Here is a 20,375-nt window from a genome sequence, read left to right on the forward strand (position 1 = left end):
AGGGAGAGAGCGGAAGGGAAGGAGGGAGAGAGAGCGGGAGGGAGAGATAGGGAGGGAGGTAGAGAGAGCGGGAGGGAGAGAGAGAGAGAGCGGGAGGGAGGGAGAGAGCGGGAGGGAGGGAGAGAGCGGGAGAGAGTGGGAGGGAAGGAGGGAGAGAGCGCGGGAGGGAGAGAGAGAGAGAGAGAGAGAGCGAGAGAGGGGGAGAGCGAGAGAGGGGGAGAGAGAGCGGGAGGGAGGGAGAGAGCGGGAGGGAAGGAGGGAGCGAGCGGAAGGGAAGGAGGGAGCGAGCGGAAGGGAAGGAGGGAGAGAGCGGAAGGGAAGGAGGGAGAGGGAGAGAGGGAGGGAGGTAGAGAGAGCGGGAGGGAGAGAGAGAGAGAGCGGGAGGGAGGGAGAGAGCGGGAGGGAGGGAGAGAGCGGGAGGGAGGGAGAGAGCGGGAGAGAGAGAGAGCGGGAGGGAGAGAGAGCGGGAGGGAGGGAGAGAGCGGGAGGGAGGGAGAGAGCGGGAGGGAGGGAGAGAGCGGGAGGGAGAGAGAGCGGGAGGGAGGGAGAGAGAGAGCGGGAGGGAGAGAGCGGGAGGGAGGGAGAGAGCGGGAGAGAGAGAGCGGGAGGGAGAGAGAGCGGGAGGGAGGGAGAGAGCGGGAGGGAGGGAGAGAGCGGGAGGGAGGGAGAGAGCGGGAGGGAGGGAGAGAGCGGGAGGGAGAGAGAGCGGGAGGGAGGGAGAGAGAGAGCGGGAGGGAGAGAGCGGGAGGGAGGGAGAGAGCGGGAGGGAGGGAGAGAGCGGGAGGGAGAGAGCGGGAGGGAGAGAGAGAGAGAGAGAGCGGGAGGGAGGGAGAGAGCGGGAGGGAGGGAGAGAGCGGGAGGGAGAGAGAGAGCGGGAGGGAGGGAGAGAGCGGGAGGGAGGGAGAGAGCGGGAGGGAGGGAGAGAGAGAGCGGGAGGGAGGGAGAGAGCGGGAGGGAGGGAGAGAGCGGGAGGGAGGGAGAGAGAGAGCGGGAGGGAGGGAGAGAGCGGGAGGGAGGGAGAGAGCGGGAGGGAGGGAGAGAGAGAGCGGGAGGGAGGGAGAGAGCGGGAGGGAGGGAGAGAGCGGGAGGGAGGGAGAGAGAGAGCGGGAGGGAGGGAGAGAGAGCGGGAGGGAGGGAGAGAGCGGGAGGGAGGGAGAGAGCGGGAGGGAGGGAGAGAGCGGGAGGGAGAGAGAGAGCGGGAGGGAGGGAGAGAGAGGGAGGGAGGGAGAGAGAGGGAGGGAGGGAGAGAGAGAGCGGGAGGGAGGGAGAGAGAGGGAGGGAGGGAGAGAGCAGGAGGAAGGGAGGGAAACTGTTAGCGTTATGGTTGCTGCTGTGGAATCCGGTGGTTCCCTTTCAGTGGGTCACTCGTTACAACACAGCTATGGAGAGTGGAGTTCGAACCACCTCATAATGAAGAGCTCTAAAATCCTCCCGCCTGACAAGCCCAATGAAAGGTACCGGAAGCCCTGCTTTCTCCAGGAGATAAAACCCAGGCTCGGGTTAATTCACGCAATTCTTCCGCTCTACACCTCGCTGAGCAGAACGATTCACACATTCTTAAAAACAAACATTTGAACGAGCAACTGTCAAGCTTTGCTACAACAGTGTGTTCTTCATCTCTGGATGGTCCCTGTTTTCGTGTTTTTCCTACAACACCTAGTTATTCTTCTGCCTGTTTAGCTAACTTGCTATAAGTAAGATGGTAAAGTCAGGTGTTCAGTTGATTAGCTGTAAACACACAGCAGCTCCTATATAAAAAGAAACTACAATAATAAATGAGTATATTATTATAATTTAAAAAATATATATTGTCAAGACACAACGTGTCCAAAAACTTTAATTGTTACTCACTTGGTGGGTCCACAAACTCCCTGGAGATGCTGTCCCCATTGGTCAGGAGCTGTAGGGGGAGGAGCCAGGAGAGTTTACTTCCTGTTTCGACTGATGTTCAGATCAATCAGATGATGGATCTTTATTCACATCACAATGTTCTACCAGACAGCTAATCAACACACACCTAATCAATATATGATTGTATAAACAGGTCATTGATGTTAGGTGTGATTATATGGTGTATAAACAGGTGTGAATATGGTGTATAAACAGGTGTGAATATGGTGTGTAAACAGGTGTGAATATGGTGTGTAAACAGGTGTGAATATGGTGTGTAAACAGGTGTGAATATGGTGTGTAAACAGGTGTGAATATGGTGTATAAACAGGTGTGAATATGGTGTGTTAACAGGTGTGAATATGGTGTGTAAACAGGTGTGAATATGGTGTATAAACAGGTGTGAATATGGTGTATAAACAGGTGTGAATATGGTGTATAAACAGGTGTGAATATGGTGTGTTAACAGGTGTGAATATGGTGTGTAAACAGGTGTGAATATGGTGTATAAACAGGTGTGAATATGGTGTATAAACAGGTGTGAATATGGTGTATAAACAGGTGTGAATATGGTGTGTAAACAGGTGTGAATATGGTGTGTAAACAGGTGTGAATATGGTGTGTAAACAGGTGTGAATATGGTGTATAAACAGGTGTGAATATGGTGTATAAACAGGTGTGAATATGGTGTATAAACAGGTGTGAATATGGTGTGTTAACAGGTGTGAATATGGTGTGTAAACAGGTGTGAATATGGTGTATAAACAGGTGTGAATACGGTGTATAAACAGAAGCAGGTGTTACCTGTTCAAAGAGCCGAGGGAAACGAGCCTGGATCTGATGGACAAACTCCTGACCTTTCTCCTGGAGCAGGTACACACACCTGGAGATTACCATAGTTACATTAAAATATACTGACAGGTTACCATAGTAATATATACTGACACCTAGAGGTTAATATATACTGACAGGTTACCATAGTAACATATACTGACACCTAGAGGTTAATATATACTGACAGGTTACCATAGTAACATATACTGACAGGCTACCATAGTAATATATACTGACACCTAGAGGTTAATATATACTGACAGGTTACCATAGTAACATATACTGACAGGTTACCATAGTAATATATACTGACACCTAGAGGTTAATATATACTGACAGGTTACCATAGTAACATATACTGACAGGTTACCATAGTAATATATACTGACACCTAGAGGTTAATATATACTGACAGGTTACCATAGTAACATATACTGACACCTAGAGGTTAATATATACTGACAGGTTACCATAGTAACATATACTGACAGGCTACCATAGTCACAGTAATATATACTGACAGGTTACCATAGTCACATTAATATATACTGACAGGTTACCATAGTCACATTAATATATACTGACATGTTACCATAGTAACATATACTGACAGGCTACCATAGTCACAGTAATATATACTGACAGGTTACCATAGTAACATATACTGACACCTAGAGGTTAATATATACTGACGGGTTACCATAGTAACATATACTGACACCTAGAGGTTAATATATACTGACAGGTTACCATAGTAACATATACTGACACCTAGAGGTTAATATATACTGACAGGTTACCATAGTAACATATACTGACACCGAGAGGTTAATATATACTGACAGGTTACCATAGTAACATATACTGACACCGAGAGGTTAATATATACTGACAGGTTACCATAGAAACGTATACTGAGAGGTTGCCATATTCACATATACTGACAGGTTACCATAGTCACAGTAATATATACTGACAGGTTACCATAGTCACAGTAATATATACTGACAGGTTACCATAGTCACATTAATTCACAGCCATTGCAGTAATCAAGTCTGGAGGTGATGAGTTGACCAGTTCAGATAGCTGACTACTGGCTCTGTCTAGTACTATTTTCCAGTTGTTCAATCAGCTTGTCACTAACACACACGTTATATGGCAGCGCTGTAAGGGGTGGTTACCTAGGGAACCATTTGGCGTGCTCCACCCAGGGGTCGTCACCTGACTCCCAGCACCTCAGACCCCCGTCACAGCAGAAACACTTCACGTCATCATTACGCCCTGCAACACACACACACACACACCATCATCATCATTACGCCCTGCAACACACACAGGGTTAGGAGGTGTAGAGGCACTGCTAAATGTCTGGGTAAAGCCCAGGGGAGGAGGTGTAGAGGCACTGCTAAATGTCTGGGTAAAGCCCAGGGGAGGAGGTGTAGAGGCACTGCTAAATGTCTGGGTAAAGCCCAGGGGAGGAGGTGTAGAGGTACTGCTAAATGTCTGGGTAAAGCCCAGGGGAGGAGGTGTAGAGGCACTGCTAAATGTCTGGGTAAAGCCCAGGGGAGGAGGTGTAGAGGTACTGCTAAATGTCTGGGTAAAGCCCAGGGGAGGAGGTGTAGAGGCACTGCTAAATGTCTGGGTAAAGCCCAGGGGAGGAGGTGTAGAGGTACTGCTAAATGTCTGGGTAAAGCCCAGGGGAGGAGGTGTAGAGGCACTGCTAAATGTCTGGGTAAAGCCCAGGGGAGGAGGAGTAGAGGCACTGCTAAATGTCTGGGTAAAGCCCAGGGGAGGAGGTGTAGAGGCACTGCTAAATGTCTGGGTAAAGCCCAGGGGAGGAGGTGTAGAGGTACTGCTAAATGTCTGGGTAAAGCCCAGGGGAGGAGGAGTAGAGGCACTGCTAAATGTCTGGGTAAAGCCCAGGGGAGGAGGTGTAGAGGCACTGCTAAATGTCTGGGTAAAGCCCAGGGGAGGAGGTGTAGAGGTACTGCTAAATGTCTGGGTAAAGCCCAGGGGAGGAGGTGTAGAGGTACTGCTAAATGTCTGGGTAAAGCCCAGGGGAGGAGCTCCAAGGTTCCTCCGATCACAGGAACAGTGTCTATGGGGATACTAACAGGACATTTGTTGCCAAGGACTTACCTGTTAAACAAAACAAGTATAAAATACATGTTATATTGGAATGTAGATATTGAATATTTCTCTTACCGACGTAGTAGAACCCTGCCTTGGCCAGCTGGTCGGGGCGAACAGGGATACGTAAGGGCCAGTGGACAAAGGTCAGCAACCTCTCCTCACGCTGCTGCATGGCTGGGTTAGACACGTTACTGAGGCCTGGGGGGCTAGAGACAGGGGCTACTGCCCCGGGGGCCACTCCTACACCTCCCGCCCCGCCCGCCATGGACACGTTGTCGGCCCGGTCTCCTCTGACGAAGCGACAGTTGGGGTAATGTCTCTGGTGCTCCGACACGGCCCGGTCCCCTGGTTCCCAGTTACTGAGCTAGAGACACACAGAGAAGAAAGAGATGCAATCATATCTCTCGCTCTCTGGACAAAATGACCGGGAAGATTTTAATTTACCCGCCATTTGAGAAATTTAGCAGGACCCATATGCATTGGGTGCGCCACCCATTAGGGTGTCCAACTTAGTACCACTTTTGACACCATTGATCATCACATTCTTTTGGAGAGATTGGAAACCCAAATTGGTCTATGCGGACAAGTCCTTGCTTGGTTTAGATCTTATCTGTCAGAAACATATCAGTTCATCTCTGTTTGTCCTCTGACAAATCAATGGTACGTTTCCATGTTCCTCAAGGTTCCGTTTTAGGACCACTATTGTTTTCACTATATATATTCTACCTCTTGGTGATGTCAACTTTCACTGCTACGCAGACGACACACATTTGACACACATTTCAATGAAACATGGTGAAGCTCCAAAATGTCCTACCCTGGAAGCCTGTGTTTCAGACATAAGGAAGTGGATTGGCGGTAAATGTTATACTTTTAAACTCTGACAAAACAGAGTTCTAGGTCCCAAGAAACAAAGAGATCTGTTGGCTCTGACAATTAATCTTGATGGTTGTACAGTCGTCTCAAATAAAACTGAAGGACCTCGGCGTTACTCTGGACCCTGATCTCTCTTTTGACGAACACATAAAAAAATATTTCAAGAGCAGCTTTTCTAAGAAATAAAAAAAATCTGAAACTTTGTGTCAAGAAATGCATTAAAAAAAAAAGCATAAAGATGTAGACTAGGAGTAGGCTGTGATTATGTTAAGATTGATTGTTTTTTTTATAAGTTTAATGCTAGCTAGCAACTTACCTTGGCTCATTGCAGCCACAAGGTAATTTTGAAGCTGCACTCGCGTAACAGGTGGTCAGCCTGCCACGCAGTTTCCTCATGGATTACAATGTAATCGGCCATAATCGGCATCTATCGGCCATGGCGATTAATCGGTCGACCTCTAATTTTGACCACCCCTTTGTTCAGGGACACATTATTCAATTTCTGTTAGTCACATGCCTGTGGAACTTGTTTAGTTCATGTCTCAGTCGTTGAATCTTGTTATGTTCATACAAATATTTACACGTTAAGTTTGCTGAAAATAAACGCAGTTGACAGTGAGAGGACGTTTCTTTTTTTGTGCTGAGTTTATATAATTACTACTTTAAAGTGGCTGTGGATAAGCTAAAAGACTAACATGTGCATGGAAAATGTAGTATATAGTAGTAGTAGTAGTAATAGTATACCTGTCCTCCACAGGTGAAGCAGGCCACGCGGTCTCCCTGCCCCAGGTAATAGAAGCCAGCCGTAGCCAGCTCAGAGGGGGTGATGATGGACAGGGTCCAGGAGTGGAAGGAGTCCAGACGGTCCTGCTCTCTCCTCATACTGGGGTTGTGACAGGAAGGGGGTCTCTGGTGGGACCTACAGACACATCATCAGATATAGGGGGCCGTACTACTATGGCTGACCCTGTAAAACAACACATTTCACCCGTGATCATCCTTTTACGTGGCATTATTAAATGGGGCCCCCACTTTAAATAGTCAACTTCTTAGTAGGTCGCTGAAGGCGAAGCGTAACTCTAGACATCAATAGTAGGGATTGGCTGATGCTCAATGTTCATTTCAAATCTCCCTTCCGTCATATCTGAGCCAAAATGACACCAATGTCAATGAAACTTTGTAAGTCAACTTGGAGATACACAACCCACTCCCTGGCCTCGTCGCGAGCCATCCGGCCATCACCGAGAACCACATACCAGAGTTATTAACTGGTCGTTAGCGTTAGGGGGGAAAAAAATACAATTTCTTGCCAAGACGTAGCTCAATATCTAGGAAAACGACGAGACTACAGAGTCCTGAAAGTGACCATTACACTTGACACCTTTTTCAGACAACCACAACTCAATGTTGACAATTTATCCTACCTAGCTACGGTATATTCTTCCATAAAGCACAGCTAGCTAGCTAAGTAAAGTTCAACACCAACCTTTTGGGAACCTGCCATCCTGGAACCTGCCATACTGGAACCTGCCATACTGGAACCTGCCATACTGGAACCTGCCATACTGGAACCTGCCATACTGGAACCTGCTATACTGGAACCTGCTATACTGCTATACTGGAACCTGCTATACTGGAACCTGCTATACTGCTATACTGGAACCTGCTATACTGCTATACTGGAACCTGCCATACTGCTATACTGGAACCTGCCATACTGGAACCTGCCATACTGGAACCTGCTATACTGCTATACTGGAACCTGCCATACTGGAACCTGCCATACTGATATACTGGAACCTGCCATACTGCTATACTGGAACCTGCCATACTGCTATACTGGAACCTGCCATACTGCTATACTGGAACCTGCCATACTGCTATACTGGAACCTGCCATACTGGAACCTGCTATACTGCTATACTGGAACCTGCCATACTGCTATACTGGAACCTGCCATACTGGAACCTGCCATACTGGAACCTGCTATACTGCTATACTGGAACCTGCCATACTGGAACCTGCTATACTGGAACCTGCCATACTGCTATACTGGAACCTGCCATACTGGAACCTGCCATACTGGAACCTGCTATACTGGAACCTGCCATACTGCTATACTGGAACCTGCCATACTGGAACCTGCCATACTGATATACTGGAACCTGCTATACTGCTATACTGGAACCTGCCATACTGCTATACTGGAACCTGCTATACTGCTATACTGGAACCTGCCATACTGCTATACTGGAACCTGCCATACTGGAACCTGCTATACTGCCATACTGGAACCTGCCATACTGCTATACTGGAACCTGCCATACTGCTATACTGGAACCTGCCATACTGCCATACTGCCATACTGGAACCTGCCATACTGGAACCTGCTATACTGGAACCTGCCATACTGCTATACTGGAACCTGCCATACTGCTATACTGGAACCTGCCATACTGCCATACTGGAACCTGCCATACTGCCATACTGGAACCTGCCATACTGCCATACTGGAACCTGCCATACTGCCATACTGGAACCTGCTATACTGCTATACTGGAACCTGCCATACTGCTATACTGGAACCTGCCATACTGGAACCTGCCATACTGGAACCTGCCATACTGGAACCTGCCATACTGGAACCTGCCATACTGGAACCTGCCATACTGGAACCTGCCATACTGCTATACTATATTATGCTATATTTCTATGCTATATTTCAATAAGCATTTTTCTACGGCTGGCCATGCTTTCCACCTGGCTACCCCTACCCCGGACAACAGCACTGCCCTCCCCTCTGCTACTCGCCCAAGCCTTCCCCATTTCCTCTTTCTCCCAAATACAGTCAGCTGATGTTCTTAATGAGCTGCAAAATCTGGACCCTTACAAATCAGCCGGGCTAGATAATCTGGACCCTTTCTTTCTAAAACTATCTGCTGAAATTGTTGCCACCCCTATTACTAGCCTCTTCAACCTCTCTTTCGTATCGTCTGAGATCCCCAAAGATTGGAAAGCAGCTGCGGTTATCCCCCTCTTCAAAGGGGGGGACAACCTTGACCCTAACTGCTACAGACCTATATCTATCCTACCCTGCCTTTCTAAGGTCTTCGAAAGCCAAGTCAACAAACAGATTACCGACCATTTCGAATCCCACCGCACCTTCTCCGTTATGCAATCTGGTTTCAGAGCTGGTCATGGGTGCACCTCAGCCACGCTCAAGGTCCTAAACGATATCGTAACCGCCATCGATAGGAAACAATACTGTGCAGCCGTATTCATTGACCTGGCCAAGGCTTTTGACTCTGTCAATCACCACATCCTCATTGGCAGACTCGACAGCCTTGGTTTCTCTAATGATTGCCTCGCCTGGTTCACCAACTACTTCTCTGATAGAGTTCAGTGTGTCAAATCGGAGGGTCTGTTGTCCGGGCCTCTGGCAGTCTCTATGGGGGTGCCACAGGGTTCAATTCTTGGACCGACTCTCTTCTCTGTTTACATCAATGATGTCGCTCTTGCTGCTGGTGATTCTCTGATCCACCTCTACGCAGACGACACTATTCTGTATACTTTTGGCCCTTCTTTTGACACTGTGTTAACAACCCTCCAGGCGAGCTTCAATGCCATACAACTCTCCTTCCGTGGCCTCAAACTGCTCTTAAATACAAGTAAAACCAAATGCATGCTCTTCAACCGATCGCTGCCTGCTCCTGCCCGCCTGTCCAACATCACTACTTTGGACGGCTCTGACTTAGAATATGTGGACAACTACAAATACCTAGGTGTCTGGTTAGACTGTAAACTCTCCTTCCAGACCCACATCAAACATCTCCAATCCAAAGTCAAATCTAGAATTGGCTTCCTATTCCGCAACAAAGCATCCTTTACTCATGCTGCCAAACATACCCTTGTAAAACTGACCATCCTACCAATCCTCGACTTCGGTGATGTCATTTACAAAATAGCCTCCAACACTCTACTCAGCAAACTGGATGTAGTCTATCACAATGCCATCCGTTTTGTCACCAAAGCCCCATATACTACCCACCACTGCGACCTGTACACTCTCGTTGGCTGGCCCTCGCTTCATACTCGTCGCCAAACCCACTGGTTCCAGGTCATCTACAAGACCCTGCTAGGTAAAGTCCCCCCTTATCTCAGCTCGCTGGTCACCATAGCAGCACCTACCTGTAGCACGCGCTCCAGCAGGTATATCTCTCTAGTCACCCCCAAAACCAATTCTTCCTTTGGACGCCTCTCCTTCCAGTTCTCTGCTGCCAATGACTGGAACGAACTACAAAAATCTCTGAAACTGGAAACACCTATCTCCCTCACTAGCTTTAAGCACCAGCTGTCAGAGCAGCTCATAGATTACTGCACCTGTACATAACCCATCTACAATTTAGCCCAAACAACTACCTCTTTACCTACTGTATTTATTTATTTATTTTGCTCCTTTGCACCCCATTATTTCTGTCTCTACTTTGCACTTTCTTCCAATGCAAACCAACCATTCCAGTGTTTTTTTTAGTTTTTATTTTACTTGCTGTGTTGTACTCACTTCGCCTCCATGGCCTTTTTATATTTTTATTTATTTATACATATATCTGTTTGCCTTCACCTCCCTTATCTCACCTCACTTGCTCACATTGTATATAGACTTATTTTTTTTCACTGTATTATTGACTATATGTTTGTTTTTACTCCTTGTGTAACTATGTGTTGTTGTATGTGTCGAACTGCTTTGCTTTATCTTGGCCAGGTCGCAATTGTAAATGAGAACGTGTTCTCAATTTGCCTACCTGGTTAAATAAAGGTTAAATAAAAAATAAAAAAATAAAAAAATACTGGAACCTGCCATACTGGAACCTGCCATACTGCTTTCTAATACATACAATACATACAATGCTCATCTAGTTAGTTACTCCACCATGATACAGTCAAACTGGCTAGATTAGGTGTGTAGCCAGAGGTCAGTGTCAGCACAAACACTGCTAGCTAGCCTACATTTCCTCAACCAAGACCAGCCGCTCACAACAGTTAGCTATGTTGAATCTAAACCCGGCCAATGCACATGCAAGTAGCGCATCGACTATGCAGGGAGTGTCTAGATCAACACGTTGCTGTTACAGCATCAAGGACAAATTCCAGCCCTTACCTTTATGAGGCATTCATTCAGTACACCCAACTCATGCCATTCCAGCCCTTACCTTTATGAGGCATTCATTCAGTACACCCAACTCATGCCATTCCAGCCCTTACCTTTATGAGGCATTCATTCAGTACACCCAACTCATGCCATTCCAGCCCTTACCTTTATGAGGCATTCATTCAGTACACCCAACTCATGCCATTTTAATACAAAATTTGCGATGAACGATCAACAGTTCCTTTTCAGTGTGTTCCCAAAAATCTGAAACCCCTTACCCAGTTAGCAAAATTACAATTTAAAATATATCTGTTCCAGACGTTCAAGTTAGGTTAATTTTCAGTTCTGAATGTATGTTAAAAAATACTCAGCCAAAATAAATTCAACATGAAACAATTTCAATGTACTGAGTTACAGTTCATATCATTTTCAAATTCTTGATATTTTCCAGATTGACGGACCTTCATGTCTTAAAGTAATGATGGACTGTCATTGCTCTTTACTTACTTGAGCTGTTCTTGCCATAATATGGACTTGGTCTTTTACCAAATAGGGCTATCTTCTTTATACCAACCCTACCTTGTCACAACACAACTGATTGGTTCAAACGCATTAAGGAAAGAAATTCCAAAAATGAACATTTAACAAGGCACACCTGTTAATTGAAATGCATTCCAGATGACTACCTAATGAAGCTGGTTGAGAGAATGCCAAGAGTGTGCAAAGCTTTTTTGGTTAATACATCACTCGGGGTTCCCAAGTGGTGCAGTGTTCTAAGGCGGCACTATAGACCCTGGTTCGATTCCAGGCTGTATCACAACCGGCCGTGATTGGGAGTCTCATAGGGCGGCACACAATTGGCCCAGCGTCGTCCGGGTTAGGGGAGGGTTTGGCCGGGGTAGGCCGTAATTGTAAATACGAATTTGTTCTTAACTGACTTGCCTAGTTAAATAAAGGTTAAAGTAAGTAAAAAATTCCATTTATATGTTATTTCATAGTTTTGATGTCTTCACTATTATTTTACAAAGTAGAAAATAGTAAAAATAAAGAAAAATCCATGAATGAGTAGGTGTGTCCAAACTTTTGACTGGTACAGTAAGTATTCACACCCCTTAGTCAATACTTTGTAGAAGCTCCTTTGGCAACAATTACAGCTGTGAGTCTTTCTGGGTGAGTCTCTAAGAGTGATTACAGCTGTGAGTGTTTCTGGGTAAGTCTCTAAGAGTGATTACAGCTGTGAGTGTTTCTGGGTAAGTCTCTAAGAGCTTTACACACCTGGATTGTACAATATTTGCACATTCATTTCTTCAAGCTCTGTCAAGTTGGTTGTTGATCATTGCTAGACAGCCATTTCTTGCTATAGATTTTCAAGCCGATTTGAATGAAAAATACTTAACTAGGCCACTCAGGAACATTCAATGTCTTCTTGGTCAGCAACTCCAGTGTAAATTTGGCCTTGTGTTTTAGGTTATTGTCCTGCTGAAAGGTGAATTGGTTTCCCAGTGTCAGTTTTCCTCTAGGATCTGTCTGTCTTTAGCTCTATTCCCCTTTATCATTATTTTGGTATTTTCTCCCCTTTTTCTCCCCAATTTCGATCTCGTCTCATCGCAGAAACTCCAACGTGCTCGGGAGGCGAAGGTTGAGTCATGCGTCCTCCGAAACATGACCCGCCAAACCGCGCATCTTAATACCCGCCCCCTTAACCCGGAAGCCAGCCGCACCACTGTGTGGGAGGAAACACCGTTCACCTGACGACCGAGGTCAGCCTGCAGGCGCCCGGTCCTCCACAAGGAGTCGCTAGAGCGCGATGAGCCAAGTAAAGCCCCCCCGGCCAAATCCTTCCCTAACCCAGACGACTCTGGGCCAATTGTGCGCCGCCCTATGAGACTCCCGATCACGGCCGGTTGTGATAAAGCCCAAGATCGAACCAGGGTCTGTAGTGACGCCTCTAGTACTGCGATACAGTGCCTTAGACCGCTGCGCCATTCCCTAGTCCTTGCTGATGACAAGCATACCCATAACATGATGCAGCCACCATGATGCTTGAAAATATGAAGAGTGGTACTCAGTAATGTGTTGCTGGATTTGTGTTGTTTGATTTTCCCCAAACCTAACGCTTTCTATTCAGGACATAAAATGAATTCCTTTGGCACATTTTTTGCCGTTTTTCTTCAGTGTCTTGTTGCAAACAGGATGCATGTTTTGGAATATATTTATTCTGTACAGGCTTCCTTCGTTTCACTCTGTCATTTAGGTTAGTATTGTGGAGTAACTACAATGTTGTTGATCCATCCTCAGTTTTCTCCAATCACAGCCATTAAAAGTCTAACTTTTAAAAAGTCACCAAGGGCCTCATGGTGAAAACCCTGAGCAGTTTCCTTCCTCTCTGGCAACTGAGTTAGGAAGGACGCCTGTATCTTTGTAGTGACTGGGTGTATTGATACACCATCCAAAGTGTAATTAATAACTTCCTCATGCTCAAAAAGGATATTCAATGTCTGCTTTTTATTTTATCCATCTACCAATAGGTGCCCTTTACGAGGGATTGGAAAACCTCCCTGGTCTTTGTGTTTGAAATTCACTGCTCGACTGAGGGATCTTACAGATAATTGTATGTGTGGGGTACTGAGCTGAGATAGTCATTCAAAAAACATTTTAAACACTATTATTGCACACTAGTGGTGGTAGGTGTCGTTTAAGATAAGTGGGGAGGATTATTTTTGGCCTTATTTCTATTACAGCATATTGGATGACTGTCATTCATATTCCATTCACCCAGTTCAATGTAACAGTGACAGGTTTAGGTTACTGTCATTCATATTCACCCAGTTCAATGTAACAGTGATAGGTTTAGGTTACTGTCATTCATATTCACCCAGTTCAATGTAACAGTGATAGGTTTAGGTTACTGTCATTCATATTCACCCAGTTCAATGTAACAGTGATAGGTTTAGGCTACTATGTGATACTCAAATTATCCCTCTACCCATCATGAGGTTGCTACAACCTAGCCTATGAATGGAAGTTCCCAACATAGGTCGAGAGAAATTTGAGTAATGAGACATTGACACATTCAATTCCGCCTTGCAGAATGCACTCTGGCCTGCATCTAGCTGATATAGGGTGTAGTCATTAGTCCAACAGTTGCAAACTAGAGTTTCTATTGGACAAATTCAGATATGTTTAAGAAACGTTTTCAACAGAATCGGCGGAATGAATACACCCCGTTCACACATTGTTCAATTTCATCTAGCCTACCAGTCTAGAACCACGATTACATCCTACCAGTCTAGAACCACGAATACAGCCTACCAGTCTAGAACCACGAATACAGCCTACCAGTCTAGAACCACGAATACAGCCTACCAGTCTAGAACCACGAATACAGCCTACCAGTCTAGAACCACAAATACGGCCTACCAGTCTAGAACCACAAATACGGCCTACCAGTCTAGAACCACGAATACAGCCTACCAGTCTAGAACCACGGATACAGCCTACCAGTCTAGAACCCCGAATACGGCCTACCAGTCTAGAACCACGAATACAGCCTACCAGTCTAGAACCACGGATACAGCCTACCAGTCTAGAACCACGAATACAGCCTACCAGTCTAGAACCACGAATACAGCCTACCAGTCTAGATCCACGAATACAGCCTACCAGTCTAGAACCACGAATACAGCCTACCAGTCTAGAACCACGAATACAGCATACCAGTCTAGATCCACGAATACAGCCTACCAGTCTAGAACCATGGATACAGCCTACCAGTCTAGAACCACGAATACAGCCTACCAGTCTAGAACCACGAATACAGCCTACCAGTCTAGAACCACGAATACAGCCTACCAGTCTAGAACCACGAATACAGCCTACCAGTCTAGAACCACGAATACAGCCTACCAGTCTAGAACCACGAATACAGCCTACCAGTCTAGAACCACGAATACAGCCTACCAGTCTAGAACCACGAATACAGCCTACCAGTCTAGAACCACGAATACAGCCTACCAGTCTAGAACCACGAATACAGCCTACCAGTCTAGAACCACGAATACAGCCTACCAGTCTAGAACCACGAATACAGCCTACCAGTCTAGAACCACGGATACAGCCTACCAGTCTAGAACCACGAATACAGCCTACCAGTCTAGAACCACGAATACAGCCTACCAGTCTAGAACCACGAATACAGCCTACCAGTCTAGAACCACGAATACAGCCTACCAGTCTAGAACCATGAATACAGACTACCAGTCTAGAACCATGAATGTGCTACACAGAACTTCATTGCCCGCTAGCAGTCACATGCAATAGCAGTGGTACGACCATAATCTGCATTGCTAATGCACGTGTCATTTTACACTTTTTTGCTTATCGTTTTAATATTTGTTTGGGTTTAAACGTTATGAAAAATGGTCTATTTGTCACATCCCTAATTATTAGTCTTGTGTATTAAAGTATTTTTATTTTATATTTCTCTGGTAACACCTAGAGAAAGTTTTAAGAGAACATTTGACAATTAAATTATGCTTAAATAAATGTCAGTGCAGCCAACCAATCAGAATGTAGAAACAGCCAATAAGATCGTAGAAACAGCCAATAAGAGCCTTACATGTCCTCTACTTCTCGGGAGCTCAGTGGGCTGGAGGGGGGCGGGACACCGGGCTCTTCACCGGACACCGGGTTAGGGGCGGAGACGGGGGCTGGGCCAGGTCCTGACACCTGGGAGAGATAACACACGTTATTAGACATCGGACCTCACCCCCCCACCACCACCACCCCAACGATCATTATAACCCCCCCCACCACCACCCCAACGATCATTATAACCCCCCCCACCACCACCCCAACGATCATTATAACCCCCACCACCACCCCAACGATCATTATAACCCCCCCCACCATCACCCCAACGATCATTATAACCCCACCACCACCACGATCATTATAACCCCACCACCATCACCCCAACGATCATTATAACCCCCCCCACCACCACCCCAACTATCATTATAACCCCCCCCACCATCACCCCAACTATCATTATAACCCCCCCCACCATCACCCCAACTATCATTATAACCCCCCCCACCATCACCCCAACGATCATTATAACCCCACCACCATCACCCCAACTATCATTATAACCCCCCCCACCATCACCCCAACTATCATTATAACCCCCCCCACCATCACCCCAACTATCATTATAACCCCCCCCACCATCACCCCAACTATCATTATAACCCCCCCCACCATCACCCCAACTATCATTATAACCCCCCCCACCACCACCCCAACGATCATTATAACCCCCACCACAACGATCATTATAACCCCCACCACCACCACCCCAACGATCATTATAACCCCCACCACAACGATCATTATAACCCCCACCCCACCACCACAACGATCATTATAACCCCCCCACCAGAACTATCATTATAACCCCCACCACCACAACTATCATTATAACCCCCCCCACCATCACCCCAACGATCATTATAACCCCCACCCCAACGATCATTATAACCCCCACCACAACGATCATTATAACCCCCACCCCACCACCACAACGATCATTATAACCCCCACCACCATCACAACTATCAATATAACCCCCACCACCATCACAACTATCAATATAACCCCCACCACCACAACGATCATTATAACCCCCACCACCACCACAACTATCATTATAACCCCCACCACCACCACAACTATCATTATAACCCCCACCACCATCACAACTATCATTATAACCCCCACCACCACCACAACTATCATTATAACCCCCACCACCATCACAACTATCATTATAACCCCCACCACCACAACTATCATTATAACCCCCACCACCACCACAACTATCAATATAACCCCCACCACCACAACTATCAATATAACCCCCCCACCACAACTATCAATATAACCCCCACCACCACAACTATCAATATAACCCCCACCACCACAACTATCAATATAACCCCCACCACCACCACAACGATCATTATAACCCCCCCACCACAACTATCAATATAACCCCCACCACCACAACTATCAATATAACCCCCCACCACCACAACTATCATTATAAACCCCACCACCACAACTATCATTATAACCCCCACCACCACCACAACTATCATTATAACCCCCCACCACAACGATCATTATAACCCCCACCACAACGATCATTATAACCCCCACCACCACAACTATCATTATAACCCCCACCACCACAACGATCATTATAACCCCCCACCACCACAACTATCAATATAACCCCCCACCACCACAACTATCAATATAACCCCCCACAACCACAACTATCATTATAACCCCCACCACAACTATCAATATAACCCCCACCACCACAACTATCAATATAACCCCCCACCACCACAACTATCATTATAAACCCCACCACCACAACTATCATTATAACCCCCACCACCACCACAACTATCATTATAACCCACCACCACAACGATCATTATAACCCCCCCCACCACCACAACTATCATTATAACCCCCACCACCACAACTATCATTATAACCCCCCCACCACAACGATCATTATAACCCCCACCACCACAACTATCATTATAACCCCCACCACCACAACGATCATTATAACCCCCCACCACCACAACTATCATTATAACCCCCACCACCACAACTATCATTATAACCCCCCCTACCACAACTATCAATATAACCCCCCACCACCACAACTATCATTATAACCCCCACCACAACGATCATTATAAACCCCACCACCACCACAACTATCATTATAACCCCCACCACCCCCACTATCATTATAACCCCCCCCACCACAACTATCATTATAACCCCCACCACCCCCACTATCATTATAACCCCCCCCACCACAACTATCATTATAACCCCCACCACCACAACTATCATTATAACCCCCCCCACCACAACTATCATTATAACCCCCACCACCACAACTATCATTATAACCCCCCACCACAACTATCATTATAACCCCCCCACCACAACTATCATTATAACCCCCACCACCACAACTATCATTATAACCCCCACCACAACTATCAATATAACCCCCACCACCACAACTATCATTATAACCCCCACCACCACAACTATCATTATAACCCCCCACCACCACAACTATCATTATAACCCCCCCCACCACCACAACTATCATTATAAACCCCCCCACCACCACAACTATCAATATAACCCCCACCACCACCACAACTATCATTATAAACCCCACCACCACCACAACTATCATTATAACCCCCACCACCACAACTATCATTATAACCCCCACCACCACAACTATCAATATAACCCCCACCACCACAACTATCATTATAACCCCCACCACAACGATCAATATAACCCCCCCCACCACAACTATCATTATAACCCCCACCACCACAACTATCATTATAACCCCCACCACCACAACCATCATTATAACCCCCCCCACCACAACTATCATTATAACCCCCACCACCACAACTATCATTATAACCCCCACCACCACAACTATCATTATAACCCCCCCACCACAACTATCATTATAACCCCCACCACAACGATCATTATAACCCCCACCACCACCACAACTATCAATATAACCCCCACCACCACAACTATCAATATAACCCCACCACAACGATCATTATAACCCCCCCCACCACAACTATCAATATAACCCCCACCACCACAACGATCAATATAACCCCCACCATCATCACAACGATCATTATAACCCCCACCACCACAACTATCATTATAACCCCCACCACAACGATCATTATAACCCCCACCATCACAACGATCATTATAACCCCCACCACCACAACGATCATTATAACCCCCACCACAACTATCATTATAACCCCCACCATCACAACGATCATTATAACCCCCACCACAACGATCATTATAACCCCCACCACCACAACTATCAATATAACCCCCCACCACCACAACTATCATTATAACCCCCACCACCACCACAACTATCATTATAACCCCCCCACCACCACAACGATCAATATAACCCCCACCATCATCACAACGATCATTATAACCCCCACCACCACAACTATCATTATAACCCCCACCACAACGATCATTATAACCCCCACCATCACAACGATCATTATAACCCCCACCACAACGATCATTATAACCCCCACCATCACAACGATCATTATAACCCCCACCACAACTATCAATATAACCCCCACCACCACAACTATCAATATAACCCCCACCACAACTATCATTATAACCCCCCCCACCACCACAACTATCATTATAACCCCCCCCACCACCACAACTATCATTATAACCCCCACCACCATCACAACTATCATTATAACCCCCCCACCACAACTATCATTATAACCCCCACCACAACTATCATTATAACCCCCCCACCATCACCCCAACGATCATTATAACCCCCACCACAACGATCATTTGTAACCACCACCACAACTATCATTATAACCCCCCCCACCACCACAACTATCATTATAACCCCCACCACCACAACTATCATTATAACCCCCTCCACCACAACTATCATTATAACCCCCCCCACCACAACTATCATTATAACCCCCACCATCACAACTATCATTATAACCCCCCCCACCACAACTATCATTATAACCCCCACCATCACAACTATCATTATAACCCCCCACCACAACTATCATTATAACCCCCCCCACCACAACGATCATTATAACCCCCACCACCACAACTATCATTATAACCCCCACCACCACAACTATCATTATAACCCCCACCACCACCACAACTATCATTATAACCCCCACCACAACGATCATTATAACCCCCACCCCACCACAACTATCATTATAACCCCCCCACCATCACAACTATCATTATAAACCCCCACCACCACAACTATCATTATAACCCCCACCACCACAACTATCATTATAACCCCCACCACCACAACTATCATTATAACCCCCACCACCACAACTATCATTATAACCCCCACCACCACAACTATCAATATAACCCCCACCACCACAACGATCATTATAACCCCCCCACCACAACTATCAATATAACCCCCACCACCACAACTATCAATATAACCCCCACCACAACTATCATTATAACCCCCACCACCACCACAACTATCATTATAAACCCCACCACCACAACTATCATTATAACCCCCACCACCACCACAACTATCATTATAACCCCCACCACCACCACCACAACTATCATTATAACCCCCACCACCACAACTATCATTATAAACCCCACCACCACAACTATCATTATAAACCCCACCACCACCACAACTATCATTATAACCCCCACCACCACAACTATCATTATAACCCCCCCCACCACCACAACTATCATTATAACCCCCACCACAACTATCATTATAACCCCCCCACCATCATTATAA

At 46.2% G+C, this 20,375-nt stretch overlaps 1 protein-coding gene across 4 annotated transcripts in view; it reads right to left on the reverse strand.

Moving 5' to 3' along the window:
- The window catches only part of birc2 (baculoviral IAP repeat containing 2), a 63,386-nt gene that overhangs the window by 34,866 nt on the left and 8,145 nt on the right, over positions 1-20,375 (reverse strand). For all 4 annotated transcript variants that reach the window (XM_055936905.1, XM_055936904.1, XM_055936903.1 and 1 more), the window contains 6 exons: positions 15,501-15,610; positions 6,478-6,652; positions 4,930-5,221; positions 3,906-4,005; positions 2,695-2,773; positions 1,852-1,900 (listed from right to left, as the gene is read on the reverse strand). In XM_055936905.1, coding sequence (XP_055792880.1) covers positions 1,852-1,900; positions 2,695-2,773; positions 3,906-4,005; positions 4,930-5,221; positions 6,478-6,652; positions 15,501-15,610 — 805 coding nt within the window. The remainder of the gene's footprint in view (positions 1-1,851; positions 1,901-2,694; positions 2,774-3,905; positions 4,006-4,929; positions 5,222-6,477; positions 6,653-15,500; positions 15,611-20,375) is intronic.

This window comes from Salvelinus fontinalis, chromosome 10 (genome assembly GCF_029448725.1).
Source record: "Salvelinus fontinalis isolate EN_2023a chromosome 10, ASM2944872v1, whole genome shotgun sequence".
NCBI classification, from domain to species: Eukaryota; Metazoa; Chordata; class Actinopteri; order Salmoniformes; family Salmonidae; genus Salvelinus; species Salvelinus fontinalis.